Consider the following 23,952-nt stretch of genomic DNA (forward strand, 5'->3'; position numbering starts at 1 on the left):
GTTACCCCCACCAAAAGAAGGCTGCTGCGTGGAATATGAGGCCATGCATCAGCGCTCTCACAGAGAAAGATTATCGGTCTGTGACGATGGAATAACCAGACACAGTCCGAAGACATCTCCAGATGGCTCAAGAAAACCAGTCACGGCGAACAACAGCACTCATGAATCAGTTCAACTTTTAAAACACTGAAGGCATTTTATTACACGATGAATAATACTGTTTAAAGAACACTGGCGTCTTCATAATGTCACTGTATAATTTTTAAAAAGTCAAGTTTAACTTCATCATAATAATAGTGTTAGATGACTGCGGGGGTTATGCAAGGGCTGATTTTCTTGTCTGTGCCAAAACAAATCCTCCATGCGGTCCCTCGTGCTTTGTAATTCAGATTCCGAGTGTTTCGTGGTTCTCCCACAGCCAGGCATGGTATTTGTTTAACATGTGATCCTCAGGTGTCACCTTTGATGCAAAAAGACGAGATTTTGCATTAATTATCATTGCAAAGCTAATGCAATCCACAGAGGTATGGTAGTAGCAGTAGTAGTGGAGACTCACCTGTCTCCACTCTCCCACACAGAAGATCCTGTAGGAGTCGTTGCCATACTTCCCAATACCGTGCAGCTCGATGGGGTATCGCCACTGTTTACTTAAATATTCATCTAAACAGGAGAAAAAGGACAGCAAGTTTTTTTCTGGCCACTGATACTGCTTCATATATTTGGATTGAAAGCCTACAAATCCACAGTGAACGGTCAACAAATATAATGACAGGATCGTTTGATTTCTAATATTCAAAGATTTTTTGCTGACGTGAGTGATTGTGTAGATGATTTTTTCAAAGGAGTACATTCAAATTCAAACATACTGCTAACCTCGAAAACACAAATGTTAAAATGAAGCATCTTCCGGACTTTCAAGACCGTACAAACCCTGTACATGTACACAGAAGTGGTTGTTGTAATCTATCACGTAGCACATTCACCTGAGAAGCGGATGAGTGTCTTGGCTCTGAGCTCATACAGGCCCAGCGGCTTCATGAGCTCGGACATGGGCTTCCAGTCGGCCTCCCGGGTCACCTCTGCAGACGGGTAACGCTCAAAGAACTGCCACAGCACTGGTATGGCCATCTTACCTGGAGTATTGTGAAAGAAAGCGATACACACTAGACGAGTACTGGTTGGTACAATATTGTTGCAATGCCATGTTTGTATGTATATGCTGGATCTTACCGCTGGTCTTATTAAGAAAAATGGTGGCCACCAGGAGCTTCCAGGGGTCATGGAAAAGGGTTTCCTGTACGAGGTTGTAAGGAGAGCGAGGGGGTGTCCACTTCTTGAAGGCCTTCCTCCTGGGTGGGCTGAGGACTGTGGACAGACAGTATTCATGTCTTCTAAAGCCCAATATGACTTTATGTCATACATGTTCAGGTACATTTTATGTCTTAGACGTGCACAAGCTTTCTCTGGTTCTTGTCTTAAAGGAACCGCTTTGACATTACCATCTCCGGGGGATTTCTTGCTGAAATAAAGGCTTGTTTTCCGTTTGTCTTCCATGCTCTTGGACTCTAGGCAGACAGGAAACATTTGTACATATTTAAAAAAAAAAGAAAAAACAGAGCAGTTCTTTCCAGAATTACAAACTGGACAAGAGGATAGCAAAATAATCTCCAACATATGACAAATATTTCTGTCTGTGAACCCAAAACACCTCACAAATAAAGAAGGAATGAATGTAGGGAGGCGCAGTTGGTGACTAGTTCAAACACTTCAGGAATTCAGATAAGTCGTACTTGTTATTTACGCATTCTTCGGTCATGTTAAGTAACTATTAGAAGCATGTGTTTGATGTCCTTAAAAACTGTTTTCTACTTGTTACAAATCACATTAGCGGCCACAACAAGTGTATTACTTGAAACCTGATAATGCCAAACACAGCTCTGGGAACTCAAATCATAAATCATATGTACTAAGGCTCATCAAGACATACAAGTACACATGCCATGTGTTCTGTAAGACAGTACTTGACACTTCCCCTCCCTCCTCCCTTTATCAGATATATCCCCATCACTCTTTTTTCCTTTTCTTTTTCTTTTTTGTCACTTGATCTATTTGCTTTCAATGATTTTCAACCTTTTCATAACTGGAAAAATGTGAAGGCAGCAGAAACTGGATTAAAAAACTGGTATGTTACAATGTGAAACTGTGCTTGACTGTATAATATATATAAAAGTATGTAGAAAAAAGTAGATTCAGAGAAAACTATCCTTAGCTGCTACTTTTACAAGCTGTCAGACAGTGTAGATCATACTTACTATTCTGGGAATCTCTCACTGGTGTGCAGCTCCCACCAGTGATGTCAGGTAACAACACCTCCTCTTCCTCATCCCGTTGACTGTCAGCAGCAGTGTCGGGTTCAGAATTAGGCTTGTTGTCACCTTTCCTGCGAATCTGCATCTCATCTCCGCCTCGCTCATCCTCACCCTCGTTCTCGCTCTCAGTGGCAGGTTGAACATTCAGAGTCGGGACAGAAGGCTGCGAGTCGGCCCTGTGAGCGATCAAAGTGTTCTGTTGGTTACTGGTAGGGGCCAGTCTGAGCAGCTTCTCTCTCAGCAGACCCACCCTCTGAGGGCTCCTCTGCAGTGTGACATCACCCACTGTGGCTGAAGGTGCACTTTGTGCTTCTCGTACATGCGGGATCTCCTCTGGTACAGTGTCAGTATTCACATGTGTCGCATCTTCTGAACTCTTTACTTTTTCTCCTTCAGTGCTTCTGAGGGGGGAAGAGGCTCTTTTAGATTTATCTGGAGGCGGATCCAGTAGTTCTGTTGTGTCCTCCTGTGGTCCATGTGCATGCTTTTTCTTTCTTCTCCTCTGTTTCGCTTGCGAGGGAGCGGTGGCATCTCCGCCTTTGGATGCAGTGAAATCAAAAAGGCTTATGTCCAGGTTCCCTTCTCCGTTTTCTCGGAGGAAAGCGTGCAGGGATGCTCTTGACCGGAACTTCTGCCCTTGGGGACTTTAACAACAGAAAGATCTATCAGACACTGATCTCACTGAATGTGATTAGCCATGATGTGAGGTATGATTACACACAGACAGAATTCCAACTCTCACCTTGTGATATAGACGTCCAGTTTGCCTGCTGTCTTGCCTGCTTTCCTCTGCCTCACCTCTCTGACCCAGCCAGGAGGCATTGTGGAAGTATGGCACGAATCCTCCTTTTGACTTTGGCTATTTATGTCTTCACTGGTCTCCAGCTGGATATTACAGCTCGTAGGGTGCATTTTGAAAAGTATGATATTGTGCTTGAGCCTGGTGTATAAAGTTGTGGATTCTGCAGAGGTGATTGCCTTCAGCTCATCGTCCAGCAGCTGACTTTTTAACTTCCACCAGTGTCAAATTTACCTAGAATTTAAAACAATAACAGACACAGGAAATCACATTGTGCGTTGTAAATAAATAATAAGTATCATCACGTAACATATCGAGACTGAACAGCAGGCGTTCACAGAAGCAGCAAAGCACGAAAAAAGCAAATATAAAAGACTTCTTCAAAGGTTTACATGACATACATGAAAATTACTCCTTCCTTCCTCGCAGGCGCTGAGTACAAATGCGCTCACTGATGTCTGCACCCCGTCTTCCCGGTTACTTTCTGATGTCAACACCGGACTATAGCCTGCTTTCGCCCTGCTTTGCACACAGGAAGCAGCGGCCAGATCCGAGCCTGCGCAGTAACGACGAATCAGGAAAACGGAGCTTAGTATGAAAAAGCGACTGAACAAGCTACAACAACCTGTTGATTAAAAACCCCAGCAGTCCCGTTTGCTGCTAAAAAGGTGGAAATGAGAGCCGTGCTAGCATGGAGAGAAACTGTTCGTGATCAATGGTGAGAGTTTAGACGTATACGTTTACGCTGTGAAGCTCGGCCTGGTGCTGGGATGTAACGCTAGGTGGTTAGCAACGGCCGTTGCTATGTAAACTAGTGTTAGCCCGTTAGGTTAGCTAGCATTAGCCACACAGCTATTTGATATCATTAATGACAGGAATACTAATTATGGTGTGTGTTTCGAGTATGTACGATGTAAAATATTGGTCCTATCATAAGTGAAGAATGTCACCGTTCTTTTGCCGCACAATGTAACGTTTGGTCGGAGCTAATGCTAACATTAAGCTAGCTGGCTGTCGTTAAGAGCCATGTCTTCGTAGTTGCTGCACACCATTGCTTGCTGCTTTCACTTAGGAAGTTACTAAGTTATATAACGCTATGTATACCTCTGTCAGTCCAAGAGGACAGATTTTTCTGCACAGTTGACAGTTAATTTTGTTTGCTTCGTCAAACTCAATGTTTACACATTTTTCAAGTATTAATAGGGCTACAGATATGTTAACAGTTCCTCCTCTGGTCCACCTCCTTTTCTGACATACTGCTTTTTCCACATTTGTGAAGCTGGAATCTAGTGAATGTTTAGCCTCTTTCCTTAATAAATAACTTAAACAATGTTTATGGACTAAGCAATTCATTGAATAACCATCTCACCATTATTCTCTTTTGCAGTGTTTATGATCTGGCCTTCAAGCCAGATGGCAGTCAACTCATCATTGCTGCAGGCCTTCGAGTTCTGGTAAGGCTTTGCTGTTTTCCTTGGCCAAGACACACATGTATGTAAAGAATCCATGCATTGTTATTACATTGAATGTCTTGTATTTTTGTTGCAGGTTTATGACACGGCAGATGGAGTTATGATCCAGCCTTTAAAAGGACACAAAGACATAGTGTACTGTGTGGCCTACGCTAAAGATGGTACACAGCTGGCTCTCCTTTTGTACACAATGTTTTCCTGTTTCTGTCATCAGTGTTGTCTCAGTAACTTCTGTATTCTTCTGCAGGTAAAAGGTTTGCCTCAGGGTCAGCAGACAAAAGCATCATCATCTGGACATCTAAACTAGAGGGTATTTTAAAATATACGTAAGTGTCACTTTTGCTTATCCTGTAAATATTAAGGCATTCTCTGCAGAGTTTATTCCTCAGTCTCTTGTTTTTATTTGTTTATTTGTAGTCACAATGACTCTATTCAGTGCGTTGCCTACAACCCTGTTACTCACCGGCTTGCCTCCTGCTCCTCTGGTGACTTCGGTGAGTGCACCATGAATTTGAGTCTATACTGAACTTTCTAATCTTGTACACAATATGCTTGAAATATTTTTGAAAAAATGCCCCCATGGGCTCAGGACATCTTTTGCATTTTTAGGCCTGTGGTCGCCGGAGCAAAAATCTGTTAACAAACATAAAGTCAGCAGCAAAATAACATGTTGCGGGTAAGTGAAGTCTTTAGTTGAAACTGTCTCCAACACTGTAATGTGACATGTTTATCTTGAAGAATTTCATTTGGTTGAAGGTGGACAAACGATGGCCAGTACCTTGCCCTTGGCATGATGAATGGAGTGGTGAGCATTCGGAACAAGAACGGAGAGGAGAAGGTCAAGATAGAGCGTCCAGGAGGCTCCTCGTCTCCTATCTGGTCCATAGCCTGGAACCCCTCAAAGTTAGTCTTTCTTAATTATTGCAATATAAGATTGAAGAAAAAACAGATTGTTAATTTATTAAATATAATGCCTCACACTGCCACTCACACTTATGCACTGTCCATACACGCTGCCCCAATTTAAGTAATGATGAGAGTGCATTGCATTTTAAGTGGATAGCTCGTGTAAGGCCAGCAGGTGGCAGTGGCCAGCCAGAAAATTGTTTCTCTTGTGCTGCTAGGGGCTCGGTGCCTTGCCCAGGGACAATTTGACAGGATGAATTCTTTGCCGCACAAGGGCTTAGATGGACAGATACATAGGCTTACTGTATACGACAATAATAAAGATTAGCACACTCAAAAGATATTTGCTGAGGAGAGAAACATTGCAAAGCTAAAAGCTTTCCATTCTTGGGGGGAAAATGCTTGACCATACGTCACTGTGATAACACTGTCATCATTACCTAAACAACCAAAGCCCCGTCAGTACAGTGTGTTGACAGGAGTACTTAGGCCTAAAGTCATTTTTGTTGTATTTTCACAGGGATGAGCACAATGACATTCTGGCTGTGGCAGACTGGGGTCAGAAGCTGTCCTTCTACCAGCTCAGTGGAAAGCAGGTGAATATCATTAGGTCGATGCAAGAGAAGTTCTGAATCCCAAATTACCTTTTGGTATGCCAAGTAAAACCAACATGGCGACTTGGCAATGTAAACATACATATACATATATATATATATATATATATACTGAGGCTTGCACGTACAATATGTTCTAATAAAACAAAGCTTTCTCCTCTCCAGCTTCAAACTGTTTAAAAGGGCATTTAGATGACTAAATATAGGCAGCCTCATTAAAGAGAAAGATCAGAAGACTAATAGAAACACTATTAGCTCACTGTGTGTTTTATCACTTGCTGTAGCAATAATAAACAAGAATACTTGAGGCTGCCTATCTCTCCAAAATATACGGGATTGGAAACACTTTCCTGAGTTTAAGACCTGTGTTTCCTGTTGTAATCAGACTGTCAGGGTCTATTGAAACCATAACAGCACATTGGAAGTGATCCTGCTATGCTTTAATAGCCCCCTCACTGTCCCTCCTTCCTCTTAAATTCCCCGTGGGCAATACCGTAATTATAGACAAATATGCACTGTTCATTACTCTGCCGTTATGCCTTAGGCTCATATATTGTCATCGGCCTATTTATCTATTTAAGTGAACATTCTGTTTTGATTACAAAGCCAGGAATTGTTTGCAATGGAAGAAAATAACTACGGATTGTAAGGCAGCTTTTTTCCCAGAGTGACGAGAAACAGATGCAAAGGGTTGGGGAACTATTATAGCATTGTGCAAATGGACTTTGAACACTAATACAATAGACACTATTTAAACCATAGAAACACTTTTTTTCTGTATCTTTCCATCAGACACTCAAAGGGATGGCTGGATGTACTGTGGACTTTGATGTGTGTCAGCCCAGAAAGTAGGAATTGTTGGCCCAGGCCCCTGGGCAATAAATATGTGAAGTACTCGTTGTATTCTTGATTTAATGCCCACTTCACTCTTTGTCTCTTTCAGATTGGAAAAGACAGGACTCTCACCTATGACCCTTGTTGCGTCAGCTATTTCTCCAAGGGCGAGTACATAGTCATGGGCGGCTCTGATAAACAGGCCTCCCTTTACACTAAAGATGGCGTGCGGCTCGGCACCATCGGAGAGCAGAATGCCTGGGTGTGGACGTGCCGGGTTAAGCCTGACTCCAACTTTGTGGTGGGTCCACAGCTGATGAACTCATGCGTCCAGAGAAGTTATCCCTACCTTTAAATAACAGCGTGTGTCAGAGTGAGAGGAGTGGGAAAATGCAAAACACTGATAAAGCTCAGACCTGATTGCCAGTCTGCATTTGAATTTTCTTCATCTCATTGCATGGCGCTTTTTAGGGTTCACAGATACACCAATCGTTTGATTTTAAAGTAACAGCTTTTTCTTTCACCATATTCAACTGAAAGTGACGAGGCACACAAGAGCGAATTGGTTGCTGGTGGATTCTCTCAGTTTTTGTGTGTAGAGGCTTTAACAACAGGAACACTTTCCCACTCTCACAGTCTTTTATTAGAGGTGTTAATAGGATGTTCTGCTACATTGTTATCTCTTATCTAGGTGTTGGGCTGCCAGGATGGGACTGTTGCCTGCTACCAACTAATCTTCAGCACAGTTCATGGCCTCTACAAGGATCGCTATGCCTACAGAGACAGCATGACTGATGTCATCGTCCAGCATCTCATCACTGAACAAAAAGGTGCACTTTTGCTGTAGTAACACAATGTTGAGTTTATAATAGAGGACATACTGTAATGTAATACAAAAACAAAAACAGGTTGTATATGTGCCTTGAACATTACTTTAATTTCCAACTCCTGAATAGGATTACATTATAATTAGTAATAAATTAGTAACTTTTTACACATACAAGGAAAAGCAGCATGACAGCATAGCTGGGATTGAACAGTCACCCGTGAGATGACTCGGCCAACAGGATGCATTGGCAGATAACTCAACTATCCTCACCCTCCTCATATGTCTGCTCTCTCCCTTCATTTCCTTCTTTCCCCAGTGAGGATCAAGTGTCATGAGCTGGTGAAGAAGATCGCCATCTACAGAAACCGTCTTGCTATCCAGCTGCCCGAGAAGATCCGCATCTATGAGCTCTATTCAGATGACTCCTCAGACATGCACTACCGGCCTAAGGAGAAAATTAGCCGGAAGTTTGAATGCAACTTGCTGGTGGTCTGCTCCCAGCATATTATCCTGTGCCAGGTCAGAGGAGATAAATATTCCTATAGTCATTGTGCAGTGTAATGCTCATAAAAACAAAACACCCAAAACAGTCATTTGAACATAAAATGTATTGCTTGCACCTACCAAGGCATGTTTGTGTTCTGGGTCATTACTCACATGAGACAAACAGTTGTCCTTCAGTTGTGCATGTCAGACTTAATTCTCCTGACCTGCAGTGACACTCTTGTTCTTTGTAAATTACACTAATGCACACTTGACAGATTGCGTAAGAGGCTGCAGAGACACTTGAGCACTATTAACATGATGGAAGAAGAGTGATTCAGTGTTTAACCATTCAGTACTTTCCCAAACAGCCCAGAGAAAAATGATAATATCATGAAAGTGCTGGCTTCCCAGATGTTTCTGCCTAGTTTGCAAAAGGCTCCAGCTGTGCATGTGCTCTGCAGGCTCTGTCTCTCTCCCCTCCTCAACCCTCTTCAAGCTGGATAAAGCAAGACAGTTGAATGAAGGGGAAGAACCACAGTCTGTTGAACCAGTGGGTCTCCCTCGGGGTTCCTCTCTCCCTCTTGTCTCTAAGTGTTTGACAGAGGCTGGTAGGGAGGAGATGCAGCCATAACACAGAGGTTATTTCCCTTTAAATCTGTCTGTGTGTGACAGAGGTGCTTCAGATCTCTCTCTAACAGGCATGCTTGTGTTTCAGCTTTTAGGCCATATAAATGGGCTGTGCCCGTATGGAATGTGTATGTCTGTGTCACATCAAGTCATTGTTTATCTTTATGGCATTGCTTTCTGACACTGAGCCACACTTTGTAAGGTTTAAAAGAACAATGTGCTACGGTTTGTTGGACATTTACGACCGTGTCTGAACATGAAGGGTGAGATTATCAGTCTGTGAAATAATAAAAACAGGATAATTTGGTCATTCTCAGCCAGTCGGTCTTTCATGTGTTATATTGTGGTCTCAATTTTCTCACTCTGCTCTTGTGCAGGAGAAGAGGCTCCAGTGCCTGTCCTTCACCAGTGTCAGGGAAAAAGAATGGGTGATGGAGTCTCTAATTCGCTACATCAAAGTGATCGGTGGTCCGCCAGGCAGAGAGGGCCTGCTAGTGGGGTTAAAAAATGGAGCTGTGAGTATTTTGAGAAAATACATTTCCACATTAAGTCACCTTAGAAATGGCACTCCTGTTCACGAGTCAGTGGTCCATGAATCTGAACATGAAAGAAACTGCTTTCTCCTTCAAAAAGACGAGATTCATTTATATGAGGATGAGACTGCAGGTCACAACATGCGTTCCTTATAGTGTTTACATTTATTGAGATACATAGCATTGGTCCTGACGGTGTATTTTTTTCCTTTTTTTGTGATGCAGATCCTGAAGATATTTGTTGACAACCCGTTTCCCATCACGTTGCTGAAGCTGTCAACGTCAGTGCGTTGCCTAGACATGAGCGCCTCCCGCAATAAGCTGGCTGTGGTGGATGAGCACAACACACTCCTGGTCTACGACATCAACAGTAAAGAACTGCTTTTTCAGGTCAGTGGAGAGGCTTAAGGGCAAGGTGGGGGAACTAAACTTGGCAGAGTTTCAAATACATTTCAGAGCTGCAGTGAGATGGAATAAAATAGAAACATGCATGTATGTATGATTATTTGCATTAGGTATAGCTTCACATCTTGCTCATGTACTCCTGCCTGGTCTGTGTTCTACAGTCACCTCTAGACCTTCTATTCCTGCTAACCTTCTTTACCTCCCTCTTTTCTTTTACTTTCGCTGTAGGAGCCTAATGCTAACAGCGTGGCCTGGAACACCCAGTGTGAGGACATGCTGTGCTTCTCTGGCAACGGCTACCTTAACATCAAAGCTAGTAACTTTCCCGTGCACCAGCAGAAGATGCAGGGCTTTATGGTTGGCTACAACGGCTCAAAGATCTTCTGTCTACACGTCTATTCCATGTCTGCTGTGGAGGTGCCTCAGGTGTGTAGTATATTGTCAGTCGGCCCTGGAGTCTGGAGCTACCATGTGGTGATAATGTAGAAATGATGGCACGCCATTGCCACATGTTGGTGTATCTTAAATATCGTGAAAATGCATATATGGACTGCTTTTCTGTCAGTTTGTGAGAATAATGTGGTGAAGATATGATTTATTGGGAGTCTTCTTCTTCTTTATTATTTAGTTTCCTTCCACACTGTAAAATGTGTAAGTCTTTATGATGACGGTGTTGTTGCTCTCTCTAGTCAGCACCTATGTACCAGTACCTGGAGAGGAAGATGTTTAAGGAGGCCTATCAGATTGCCTGTCTTGGTGTGACAGACAGTGACTGGAGGGATTTAGCCACAGAGGCCCTGGAGGGACTTGACTTTGACACCGCCAAGAAGGCCAGTCAGACACACACAAATCGTTCTGATCATCGACCCACTTATTTGACTACTTTCATCATGACAGAATAATAAAAACGAACAAATAGCAGCAACAGTGTGACAATACCTTGCCTACCTTAGCCTAAGAGTAGGCTAAGGTAAAAACCTTAGCCTACTCTTAGGCTTCAACGTCTGAAAACATTCACAGACAATTTAAAGCACATACATCATTACCCAGGCATCCAAATATAAACATAAGCAATGTTTAAAAGAGTTTGTGATCTGATTTTAAGAAGCTGGTACTGCAAAGAAAACACAATACCCCAGATGCTAAGAAGCCATCCCTGAAATTATATGTTGTCTTATCCCATTTTCAGGCCTTCATTAGGATCAGAGACCTGCGCTACCTGGAGCTCATCAACAGCATTGAGGTAAAACCTACTCTTCAGAAAAGGGAAAAAGAAAATCATTTAGTACTGTGCAACGCCAAGTTCACATCTTTTGTCTGCTGATTTCTGCTCTGACCAGAGCTGACATCATCAATGTTCGACAAGGCTCTGTGGGAGACCAGGCCAGTCACAACAATTAATGGGAATCATCCATTTAATTGCCAGGCTTCGCCCTGGGCTACACTTCACACGCTACACACTCACACAGGGGAGGAACCTGCATCCTGAATGACCTTATCTGGTCCAGTCCACACATGCATTCAAGCAAATACACACAGCGAAAGACACACACATTCCTTGATAGTATGCATGCAGAGCAGAGGAAAGTCCTTTTCAGCTCGGCCAGTTCCTGCAGAAAGTATCTGCTGTTCTCTCTTTGGAAGGGGGAAATGTCCCTGTTTGAAAGTGGACTTCATTTAGTGATATGTAGTATGTGCACTCTGATTTCTTTCTGACCGATGGTCAAAGAGTTTAGTGTGGGTTCAAAAGTGAGGCTGATTGCATCCAGCGAGCCGATAGTTTTTACTCCCTTTGATGTTGTTTGACTCAATGTGTGTGTGTGTGAACACATGCATCACAGTTGTGTGTGAATGTGTGTACATGCATGTGAGTGTTTATCCCTGCACACATGCCAGTGTTTGTGTTGACTGATTTGCAGGAGAGGAAGAAGCGGGGTGAGAACGACAATGAGCTGTTCCTGGCAGACGTCTATGCCTACCAGGGGAAATTCCATGAGGCAGCCAAGCTTTACAAACGCACTGGCCACGAATCCAGAGCCCTGAGCATGTACACTGACCTGCGCATGTTTGAGTACGCCAAGGTGATTAAAGCATCCATTGACAAAAACTACACATATGCATGTACAACATACCTTGGTATCAATCCGGACAGAATGACCTGGAAAGCAGTGCATGTTTTAGGGATGTAGAACATATGTTTTTCTTCATTATGTGCGGTTATGCCAAGTTGGGGCCCTGCACTGTGTTCAACCGATCCCCCTTTACCGTCTGTCTTTCATCTCCTCGTACATCACTGGAATCTCCACATATATCATCTGATCAGTATACACACACACACCGTGCTTTTATACACATATCCCTATGTAAGACAAAGGTAACTTACACACATGATGCAGTTGTAAATTGAGCACAAATGGAGAGAGGTAAGGCGAGCGTCTGCTTTTACATGAATACAATGATGAGGAGGTCAGTTGGAGTTGAGACGAATTCATGCTTTATTATGTTTACATGTGGGGGGACACTTTGATCATCAGCATTACATTCACATTGCTGGGGCAGATGACACAGCCATGACTCATCCATGTATATTTGCGTGCGCATGTGTATCAGATTGTGTGTTTGATGTGGCTGCTGTATATTTATGTGGCTGTGTGGCCATCTGGTCCTACAGGCTGTTTGTTTTAGGTAGGAAGGACACCGGAGGGAAAGGCCCTCTAGCAGCCTGCTGTTTTTGTGAGTCTCCTCCTGTCTCGGCCTGGACCCACATGGTGCTGACTGTCTGAACTGGACATCTCTTGCTGTCATTCCAGAGCAGCATTAGGATTCTAGTTGAAAAGTTACCTTTGGTATTTTAATAAGTTTGCAACTGTCTGTCTTTCCTGCAGGATTTTGTCGGAGCGACAGACCCTAAGAGCTCTCGGATCCTGATGACCAAGCAGGCAGACTGGGCTAAGAGCAGCAAGGAGCCCCGGGCAGCAGCAGAGATGTACCTGTCAGCAGGAGAACATCTCAAAGCTATAGACATTATAGGGGAACACGGCTGGGCAGACATGTAGGTGTCAGTCACTGTATGAAACCCTCTAGATCAGCTTTTCACCAAAAGATAAACTTTTATTCTTGTTTAGCCTTTTCTAAACCGCCTTTTTGGATTTGTGTGCATGATTTCCCCAAATCTGTGTCCATAATGTGTGTCCATCATTGAATATAGTGAATTATTAACATTTTCTAATTCATAACTGAACAAAGGATGGTTAGAAATGTTCACACTCATGTCTTAATTTTACTGTCAGTGGTGGAGCTGTCTCTGACTTTGTAGGTTACAACACACTAATTGAATACTCTGCTGGAATTTTGTTTTTATTTCGAGTAGGGAAGTGTAGCTAGCCCAGGGCAGAGAGTGGGCAAAATACCAAGAGTCAGATTTATACCCTGAACTCCAGGTTTGAATCTGATACACTCAAATTGCTTCAGCCATTGCAGACTCCTGTTTTGATGCTTTGCAGATTTAAGTCTCCCTCAAGTCAAAAGTATGTGCTGCTTATTGTTACTTCATTTGGATGTTAGACCCTCGCTGTGTTTGACAATAGAAGGTTGTTGTCAGATTCTTCACTCCAGTAGTTAACTTTTTGAAATGAAAAATCTTTGCGTATTCCTAGATTTCTGGATTTTTCAGTGAGCGGGAAAAAGTAGATGCAAGTTAAAGAATTTTAACAAAGTCACTAAACTTATTTTCTGGTGAAAACCGTACCTGACATGAATAGTCTTAAAACTTGTCTGGAGGGATGTATAACTTTCAAACTTTGTTGCATACTTAGTAGCACAAAGCAGCAATAAATTAGTAAATATCCAGAACATGTGTCCCTCAGTCACATTATCAGTATTAAACAGTATATTTGACATGTTTATGGTTGCTAAGAAAGTACATAGGGAATGATTACCTTTCTGTGAGCTTGCACTGATACATGGGTAGTGGGCATGTGGGGTGTGAGTGTGTGTTGTTGTGAACCAGGCAAACTGATAAGCTCGTCTGTGGTGGTCATATCAGAACTCCCCACTGACTCCATCTGACCTATTGTCTGCATGCTGTAAGCCTCCTGTGGAGCTACCAGTTGGTCAGCACAGCTACCTACAGCTGAACAGAGTCAGGGCTCTTTAACCTGAATCTGATACAGCTAGTGACCCTGGCTGGTTCATATTCTTTTTGGGGTCATGAGCATAGTTTGACGCAGCTGACCTCCCTGTGTAAGGGTTTATCTGCACTCGCCCTGTCTGTGTGCGCTCATTCCTCCTGTCTCCTCTCATGCAGGCTGATCGACATTGCTCGCAAGTTGGACAAGGCTGAGCGCGAACCGCTGGCAAAGTGTGCGTTCTACTTGACGAAGCTGAAGCACCACGGCTATGCCTCAGAGACTTATTCCAAGATGGGAGACTTGCAGGCTCTGGTGCAGCTGCATGTGGAAACACGGCACTGGGAAGAGGTCTGACACACTTCTGCACACGGGAGACACACCTGCTCTGCTCATCATGGCTTATATATAGTGTCACATAAATATAAAGTGAGCCCTATAGGACTGTGCTAAATAAACTGCTGTGGTACTCAGAATCCACTATCATAAACCACTTGATGTTCATGGCCTGTTCAGATTCTGCAGGAGTCTCCAGAAAAGTATAAAGCATTTGTTAAAGTAACCACAGCCGAATGCAAACAATAAGACAATGCATCCGCCTAATTTCTTCATGCACTGACAAACTTAAACCATGCGCACACTCCAGAGCTAATCATCCAGCTTTGGATTTCTCTGAATCCATGCCCACACGATGATTAGAGAGCAAGAGGCACAAAACACTCTACTGCACCGAAAGAGTATCCGCTTAAAGCTCCATTCTGCTCCCAATCAAATTCCTCCATCAGAGTGGATCACGCTGCTCAGACAAGACGAAAATATTGCATTTCTTTAATCCATCTGCAGTCTTTAATCGAGTTAAAGGCGTTACACAGATGCACGTTGGCGATTTGCATGCTGAAACAGAAGGGCCAAAAACAGAACATCAAATCACAAACACGCGGTTCTGCTGTGGTGTCTGAGGAAGACTCCCTGGATATTTGTTTGATCCTCAGAGAGAGAAAAAGAAAGACGGAGCAGAGGTTGAGAACAGTTAGCATTATGTGCTTCACGGGGGGAGGTGGACACCAAGACAGGACAGAACCCAGACTAGAGTTACAGCACCGGCCATATGGATGCTATTCACTGCACTGTTCTAAAACAAAGTATTTCTTTACATGACTTTGGGCTCACAGGTCTGGAACACACACACACACACACACACACACACACACACACACACACACACACACACACACACACACACACACACACACACACACACACACACACACACACACATACCCTTTCTCTCTTTTACTGTATGGTATGACTGGTGTGTGTTTCTTGGCTCAGGTTTTGCTACAGGACATTTAGATTAATCAGTCACTGTGACAGGCAAATATATGTCCACAGGGCACTACAACAGCCCTTTATATCCTGTCATTCAAACAGGATAAGAGCTGCAGTTGTAGTTCTAATAGAGTGTGAAATCAACTTAGCTCATACACTTTCCTTTGTACTCAGCTAATTAATAATGCCGTAGCTATGTTTTGACAGGAAATAATGTTTGTTTCTCTGAATAATGTGTGGTAGCACATATGCTCCTAATCAACTACAATTCAGCCATAATTGCAGAGGGCAGCGTTACGCTCGTCTATATATGCTGCAGTCTGGAGGGACTTGTGCATTGTTATGTCAACTGGTCATATTTGCTGTACCACATGTCTGTTCTTTGCTCTCACCTGTCCCTTTTTCAGGCCTTCTCTTTGGTGGAGAAGCACCCCCAATTCAAAAATGACGTCTTTGTGCCTTACGCCCAGTGGTTGGCTGAGAACGACCGCTTTGAAGAGGCGCAGAAAGGTGAGTTTGCATCATCGCCAGGGCTACACCTTCACATTGAGTAAGCCTGTGCAGGTCGCTCCAAATGTATGCATTCACTCTTTTTTTCCAGGGTTATTTCAGTGAAAATTAAAGTCTACAGCCTCAGCCAGTGTTTACATATGGAAGTGATAAAGCCTGGCCAGCTCTGGACGCAGACATTTTTCACTACTTCCTTAAGATTCTCTGTATCCACTGTAAAACATGATCCTCTTTGCTGGAGCAGAGCAGAGCACAGCAGAGCTGGGCTGCCTGTTAACTGAATGACATGCATGCATGCCTCTAATCACCAGTACTACAAGCGGCTCTGATGATGATTACCAACTGTAACCATAGTTATAATCAGCTCATAGATTTATAATTATGATCTCAGCAGGCATATTTCCTCTTCTACATAATCTTCCTCTGCCTGTCTCGACATGACTGAACAGGCCTGATTGTATTGGAGCTTGCTTACAGTAATGCATTTTGCTGATCGGGTGTATTTAAGTCAGGCGATGACGCAGTATTGTGTTACCAGTGATTGTAGCTGAGATTCCAGCTTGTCTCCTGCCCACTGCATTGGTACTTCTCAATGACAGCTTTAGAAATGGTCAACACTAGACTCAATTGGCTGGATACATATGTTGGAGGGGGGGTTCAAGTGTAGCTCAGTTGTTTCCAGAAAGGGGTTCTGGACCTCCAGAGGTCCATCATTGTGGGTCTGCAGCATATTCACCACCACCAAAAGACCTTGTGCCTGTTTTTTCATTTTTCACATTTCCCATGTCTTTAGTTTGGAGGTCTCTTTCCACAGTTGTCATGGTTCTCAGTTCCATTCATTCAAATCCTTGAAAACCGAATCGCTCTAAATTCTCGTCATGGACTGAAAAAGGTAATTCGCCTCTGTAAATGAAAAGCAGACAAAGTTTCATCAATGTCATGCTATGAACCTGATTTACCCGATTTCTGCGAAAAACATGTTCAGTGCTGAGATCACAGTTGAGGACATTATTATATTTATTTACACGGTAAAGTGTATTTTTTGGAGCTTTGACCAAAAAAAACACTGCTGTCAGCTTGTGTTTTGGGTTTCTGGAAGGGGAAAGCGGGTGTGTGCACCCTCCTTACATTAACCAGCAGCAGCTGAATGTGTTTTTATCCAGTTAGGTAGACTGATAAATATTTGCCACTAATATGTCCTGACCCCGGCGGTGGTCAGGGTCACTGGTGGGGTCGACTCCCTAAAGCTGCTTCTAATTACCCTCTAACAAGAAGAATAGAGCTCATATTTATCACAGCTTTAAAGTTAAAGTGCTTTGGTGTTTGATATTCAGGAGAAACCCCCTGTTTGGAAAAGACTTATGTTAGTTATTACATGTAAAGAAATTAGGAAAAGTTTGTCTTGTAGCCATTAAGTACAAATTTATGTTGGCATTTAGTCACTTTTATATGCTTTTTTTCTGCAGTTTGAGATGTATGTGAGTCTAGACACAATGCATTAATTGCACATAGGACAAGAGAGGCATTGAAACTTAATTAAAAGAAGAAACACTTTTTTTTTTCGTCACCAAAGTGGGAAGTACAGTGCAAAAACACGCTGCTGATGACAACTGAGCACCAAAGATGTCACACAGAGCTAATTAAATAAAGCAGGATGTCTCGGATTGACACTTAAAATCCAGCATTGCTACAAGGCAACAACATAATCCATCCATCACCACTTTCTTTCTTTCTTTCTTTCTTTCTTTCTTTCTTTCTTTCTTTCTTTCTTTCTTTCTTTCTTTCTTTCTTTCTTTCTTTCTTTCTTTCTTTCTTTCTTTAGCATTTCACAGGGCAGGGAGACAGAACGAAGCCGTGAAAGTCCTGGAGCAGCTTACCCACAATGCAGTGGTGGAGAACAGGTTCAACGACGCAGGGTACTATTACTGGATGCTGTCCATGCAGTGTCTGGACATCGCCAGAGGTGAGACCCATCTCCTTTGCATGGCAGTTGTATTTTACTGCTAATCTCAATGCATGTATTTGTTCTTACTAACCTCTTGTTATGTCTGTGTTTGTCTGAGTCAGAAAGCGAAGACCAGCGTGATGAAATGCTGAAGAAGTTTGAGCGTTTTCAGCATCTTGCTGCACTCTACCATGTCTATCACTCCATTCAGCGCTACACGGTGAGAACATCCTGCTGACGTCAACACTAATCTTTCATAGCCAGACCAGACAAAAGTGGGAGGAGGCCTTAGAAATCACGAAGCAGCCACATGATTGGCTGTCAAAATTGAAAAAAGACTGGAAATAGTACCTACAGTGTGGTTAGATTTCTATTTGGATACAAACACATTCATGTTACTCATATCCTTTTTTTTCACGTGAAGTGTACTGACAGCCCCTCTGTGTTTCTGCCCACTTTCTAATCAACTTTCGCTCTCGCATTTCCTCAGACCGCTCTGAGTTTGACAAGGCGGAGGCCTGGCTCTGTAAGATTATGTCAATCCGAAACAAGAAACTCAGGGTAAAGGAGAAATTAATACATGCACAGAGGTTGTTGGGTAAAGTGAACAAAAGAGAGTGGAGTGTTGAGACCACTGTAAGGAATTTAATCAGCTTGGACTACTTGGGAACCAACATTATTACACGTTTTAGCTCATGTTCTACTTAAAGGTTGCCTGACTGAGAATTTGGACGCGCTACACATAACTGCTCGTAGTGAAAGATAAGCCCTTTATGCAGCAGTCAAAATGATTCACTTCATGAAACCTCTCTGACCCCTGTCCCCATGGTAACCAGCTGCTTGATTGATCATGATGACTACAGGTCTTCTCCAAGCCCCCAGTCCTAACCTACTTACAAACAAGCAAATCCTGGTTATGAGCACTATACGGGTGACCTGGCCTGTGTCAGCGTCCTCAGTTTGTTGTTTCAGCTTTCTGCTCGGCTGTGGTCACACCCCTGCATCAGTGAGGCATCGCTGTGATCCAGACCAGAGCAGGAAACCTCTATATCTCACTTTAACTCTCAGGGGCAGGCACTACAGATTTGAACTATCAACTTTTGGGATAAGGCGCTGTTAGTGACTGCTTTAGCAAATTCGTCTTTCCCTTTCAGAGCACTGTGAGGTGGGACGAGGCACTCAGGGTTAGGCTGCTTTTAGACCAGGCTTAAAGAGGAAAAAATTAAGAAGAGGAGTGGGAGAGATGGAGCTTTTAAAAAATGTAAAACCCACCTTTTTTTTTTTTATCAGATTTCTCTCGTTTTATAATCCCTTAACCTTCCATAACTCATTTTCTCACTGTTTGGATTTTCAGGATGAGCCTTTCAGTTCCCACATGCCAGACACGCTCTTCAACATCTGCAGATTCCTCCTGAACAACCTCACCAAGGACATGCCACCAGGCATTTCGAAAGTGTATCCTTCCATTTGAGAAAGTAGACCTCACATAGACATCAAGCAAATACATTTAGAATCGAGTATTGTGGGGGCCCTTTTCCTCCCTGGAAAACTCTCGAGACCAAACATGCCAATCTTAAATCCAGACTGGCAGAGACAATGATGATAAAGTGGTGGAAAAGATAGAAGGAGAGAGAAAGCGGAAGAGTTGGCGCCACTGTGGAAACTATGCTGCTGCTGAGAGAAATAAAAGGGGTGATGATGGGGAGGAGGAGACGATACCAGCAAGAGGCACATTCTCCGTTATCTAAACAAATGCGTTGATTATGGAACTTTGTGCATACGTGTACATGCATAAACACGCTAAACAATGCGCTTTAATTTGAAGAAATAAACACACGAAGCTCCCTCACACCCGCCGCCATACACAGTGGAGGCAGAGTGTGAGGAAGGAAAGCCCAGCCTTTGAGGAGGAAATCGGGCTGAGCAGCTGGGATCCTCTGTGGCCGAACTGAGGTGCTCCAAAAACCATGAACTCAGATTTTATAGACTTAGCAGGGCTGTGTCTGTGTGGGTCAGTTAAACATGGTGTCACAGCAACGATGCACTAAACAAGTTAAACAATGAGAGGACACACATTTATCAGCAGTCGCAGCCGTGGAACAGAACTGGGTCTGTGGGAGGAGCTGGAGAGTAGCTGAGTGGAGAGGAATGGAGAGCAGTGGTGTTAAGTTGTAGGTGATGGAGGAGTGCCAGCGTAGAGCTGTTTGCAGCTGCAACTCATTGACCTGTCATTGCCGCTCTCAGAGCTGCTGGCCGAACAATCTGTTTCCATATAAATACAAATAAGCAACAATTTCCCCACCTCAATCACAGAAATAAACAGCCACACATGCCTGTAGAAGCACTGACACAAGCGCACAAACATTCTTATCAAGGTATTACTTTCAGGGCATGTAGCCAGTGTTTCTGGCTCGGCACGGCTGTTGTTGTACTCATCAAGAGACATGAGGGAATATACCACTATATCTATTCATAAAAGCACACAAGTATAAATTTTTCCACATTAAAAGCAACTAATTTTGAATAAGACACTTCCCAATATTGGGAATATCCCAGTGAAACTATATTTACACTGCCGACTGCTCCTACATTAGTTTTCCTTGACCTGATTATTAGTAACACCTTGTGTACTTTGGCCAAGCAGAGTCGAAAACTGGGTGCATATAAACTTGCCAGGTATTGCTACGAGAAGCTCCAGGAGCTGCACATCCCCTCCCGCTTCCAGGAGTCCATAGAACTGGACAGCCTCACCATTCGCTCCAAGCCGTTTCACGACAGCGAGGTGCGTTTACACGCTGCTATATTTAACTGTTTGTCAATGCTCTCTCAATAACAGAGGAGCTACCTCCGCCCCGTGTCCTTGAATGTATAGGTTAAACATCCATGTTTCCTGTAGGACCTAATGGAGGGCATGATGTGCTACCGCTGCTCCACCCACAACCCCCTGCTGAACAACCAGGGGAGTGTGTGCATCAACTGCAGGCAGCCTTTCATCTACTCAGCTTCATCATACGGTCAGTGACACACAAACAGGTTGTGTGCAGTGTTGGAACAGAGAGGACTCCATTTGTGTCTTTAATGTAGCGTGTCTGCTTGTGTGCAGAGGTGTTGCCTCTGGTGCAGTTCTACCTGGAGGAGGGCATCAGTGATGAAGAGGCGGTGTCTCTGATTGACCTAGAAGTTCCTCACATGGATCAGAGGGATGCACGCTGGCACGATATGGACAATGGTGGTATCCTTTGATCATGTTCACAGTGCAAATACACATAAACGCAGAAATAAACAATCCATAAATGGATGCTGAGTAAAACGTTCAATTGAAAACTGTACAAAAACGTCATATTTAATGTTTTACTTCATTGATTTTTTTTTAATATATGCTTAATTTGATGCAGCGACACATTTCAAACAAGTTGGGACAGGAGCAACAAAAGACTGGGAAAGATGTGGAATGCTCCAAAAACACCTGTTTGGAACATTCCACAGGTAAACAGGTTCATTGGTAACAGGTGTTGTATCATGATTGGGTATGAAAGGAGCATCCTGGAAAGGCTCAGCCATTCACAAGCAAGGATGGAGCGAGAGCGAGGTCCAGCGCCATGATTGTTTAAAGGACATTACTACATGGGCTCAGGAACACTTTGTAAAGCCGCTGTTGGCCAACACAGTTCGATTGCATTCTGTTTTTATTTAATTGGTACACGCAGTCCCCGTTTTTCTTAGAATCAGGGTTGTATTTACTCCTCACCCTGATGGTCTTGAGAGTCTGTATCCCTGCCCTAAAACACAGCACATCTCTTAGAAATGAAGCACGTGACTCCCCTCCGCCTTGTGACAGTTCTAAGAAGCTGTTTAGTCGGCGTTGGCCTCGATTCTGTGCTGGTGGGTAAGCTGTCAGAGCTAAGTCATCTTAGCTCTTGAGCTAATAGGGTTAGCGAGGCTCTCCTGTCTCATCTTAATGACACTAACCCTCCAAGAGCCGTAGCCACAGCCCTAGTGCAGGGATTAACCTGCATTAGCCGGCAGACACTCAAGGGCACCGAGGTCTGCTCTGTTCCTCCAGAGCCACGTCGTGACTGACAGGCACGGCTGATTGGCATTTTAAACACTCTCACATTTAGAATAGTCTCTGTAGAATAGTCTTTTAGAATAGTTCTTCCTGTTTTAAAAACATAGAACTACAGAAAGCGTACATATCATGTGAAATCAGTGTTGAAATGTGTGCATTTCTTGAGTTATTTGTTCTGAATTAACACCAATCAGAGCTGCAGGCTTTGAGGATGGATGATGGTTTGGATGACGCTGAGGAAAACCCATTTACAGCCAAAATGAGCTTTGAGGTAAGAAAGGACAGATGAGGCGATTAATATTCCACCAACTGGACAAACCAGCTGGACAGGGTGAAAGGACGGCATCCATAATAGAATGTGTATGTGTTCATGTGTCTGTCCAAACAGCAGGGGGGCTCGAACTTTGTCCCAGTCAAGGTGAGTCGCTCGGTGCTGCGCTCCATGAGCCGGAGGGACGTCCTGATCAAACGCTGGCCCAGGCCGCTCAAATGGGAATACTTCCGCTCCCTGCTGCCCGATGTGAGCATCACCATGTGCCCCACCTGCTTCAAGGTACAGCGTTTATAAGGCACACAGTGCGTATAGCCTGGTGTGGACCTCAGACAAAGCTTACCTGCTTTTCTTTCTTTCACTCACACTGTTTTAGGTGTCTTTCTTTTCACCATCCTCTATAGACAATATTTCACATGTTTATTCTGGGCTGTTCTAACGATCTTTGTATTTCCTCGTAGATGTTTCACAGTGAGGATTATGAGCTCCTGGTGCTTCAACACAACTGCTGTCCTTACTGTCGCAGACCCATCGATGAACCAAATTGATCTACTTAAAACTAGAGCAGCTATTTTAAACATTTCACTTTTTGTACCCTCAAGCTAATCTTTTTGTCCTTTGTGTTTTCTGGCATGTCGTCATTGTTCTCTTGCAGTGTGATGTTGTCCGCACTGTAACAACCATAGACATCTGTTGTAATGTGATGTGAGTTGTGAGTTACGTGCTATACCTCGAGCTCCCCCTCGAGAGCAGTAATACCTGTAGTGTTTGTGTGTTTGTCATTATCGAGGGTAAGAAAAGTGCACCATCAGCCAATCAGCCCAACTGGATTATTTGGATCAGATTACCTTGGGCTGTCACTGATTGCATCACTACTTTAAAGGGAACATGGGTGTACAGTGTAAAAAAAAAACTTTAATGACACATTTATTTAAAAAACACTGTTTTAAGATAATAGAAATTTCTTATTGTTGAACATTATTATTCATAAAGAGCAGATAGGTCTGCAAACAAGTGCATTCCATGGGTTTATATGCCGAATACTGTGTTTCCTAACAGTATGGGACATCTGGTGTATAATCAGGAGAATGTATTTTTTATATTGTTACAAGGGAAAAACAAGCATTTTCAATAAAATATTTTGGTATTTTTTGTGACAGTGGGTTTTCTTAATGACGTTAGAAAGACAACTTGAGTAATATTGAACTCTCTTGCAGATTGAACTTTAGAATTTGTTTCCGTGAAAGAGAAAGCTGGAGGGAGACCGCATGCTATGAGCGGTACGCCCCACTGCTTCTGATTACACTTAAGGCTATGAGTTGAGCTTTGCATTATGCAGTGGTTGGGGATTAGGCTTTCACTGATGCAAATAAGTTGGATTGCTCAAGAAATTTCATTTGTAGTTTGTCCACTCTCAACGGTTTAAATCACCAACAGGCTTTTTCCCCACTTCGCCTTTCCTCCCACTCTCTGCTCATCTTATTCTAATGATGCATTGATGCACGTGATGGTAATGATGGGGTTCGGACGGCCGCGGCTGCAACCTCTCACCTTGAAAATACTTAACATACCGCATAGCTGTTTCTGGAGACTTCTCCTGTAATGCTTTATATGTGTGTGTGCGGGTGTGAATTTGAGAGAGAGGGACACTGAGATTGAGTGTCTTAATTCCATCTCTGCTAACACTTTGCTCCATGCACGGCCCTAATCCGACCGGCCTGTTAAAAGGTGCCGCACCACTTCAGGGGGCTGCAGAGAACGTCTTACTTCCACAAGATCCGTCCCTCCAGCCATCCTCTCTTTCCCATTTGCGCTACAGCTGCACAA

General features: G+C 43.4%; 2 protein-coding genes across 2 annotated transcripts; one reads left to right on the forward strand and one right to left on the reverse strand.

Moving 5' to 3' along the window:
• Positions 1 to 172: 172 nt before the first annotated feature.
• mbd4 (methyl-CpG binding domain protein 4) lies at positions 173 to 3,720 on the reverse strand. Its single transcript, XM_070967590.1, has 8 exons — positions 3,570 to 3,720; positions 3,112 to 3,402; positions 2,313 to 3,013; positions 1,500 to 1,565; positions 1,231 to 1,365; positions 984 to 1,133; positions 557 to 660; positions 173 to 460 (listed from the first exon to the last, which is right to left on the reverse strand). Exons 2-8 carry the CDS (start codon positions 3,279 to 3,281, stop codon positions 386 to 388), a joined length of 1,401 nt encoding a protein of 466 aa, XP_070823691.1. The 5' UTR covers positions 3,282 to 3,402; positions 3,570 to 3,720; the 3' UTR covers positions 173 to 385.
• On the forward strand, positions 3,715 to 23,283 carry ift122 (intraflagellar transport 122 homolog (Chlamydomonas)). Its single transcript, XM_070967589.1, has 29 exons — positions 3,715 to 3,886; positions 4,556 to 4,622; positions 4,717 to 4,801; positions 4,888 to 4,966; positions 5,058 to 5,134; positions 5,250 to 5,316; positions 5,397 to 5,543; positions 6,067 to 6,142; positions 7,104 to 7,295; positions 7,686 to 7,824; positions 8,140 to 8,342; positions 9,314 to 9,451; positions 9,695 to 9,859; positions 10,103 to 10,300; positions 10,564 to 10,704; positions 11,064 to 11,117; positions 11,794 to 11,955; positions 12,760 to 12,926; positions 14,181 to 14,352; positions 15,738 to 15,840; positions 17,663 to 17,803; positions 17,908 to 18,005; positions 19,140 to 19,240; positions 20,402 to 20,567; positions 20,682 to 20,799; positions 20,889 to 21,017; positions 22,049 to 22,125; positions 22,243 to 22,407; positions 22,587 to 23,283. Exons 1-29 carry the CDS (start codon positions 3,843 to 3,845, stop codon positions 22,671 to 22,673), a joined length of 3,558 nt encoding a protein of 1,185 aa, XP_070823690.1. The 5' UTR covers positions 3,715 to 3,842; the 3' UTR covers positions 22,674 to 23,283.
• Positions 23,284 to 23,952: the final 669 nt, after the last annotated feature.

The sequence above is a fragment of the Chaetodon trifascialis genome, chromosome 8 (genome assembly GCF_039877785.1).
Source record: "Chaetodon trifascialis isolate fChaTrf1 chromosome 8, fChaTrf1.hap1, whole genome shotgun sequence".
Taxonomy (NCBI): domain Eukaryota; kingdom Metazoa; phylum Chordata; class Actinopteri; order Chaetodontiformes; family Chaetodontidae; genus Chaetodon; species Chaetodon trifascialis.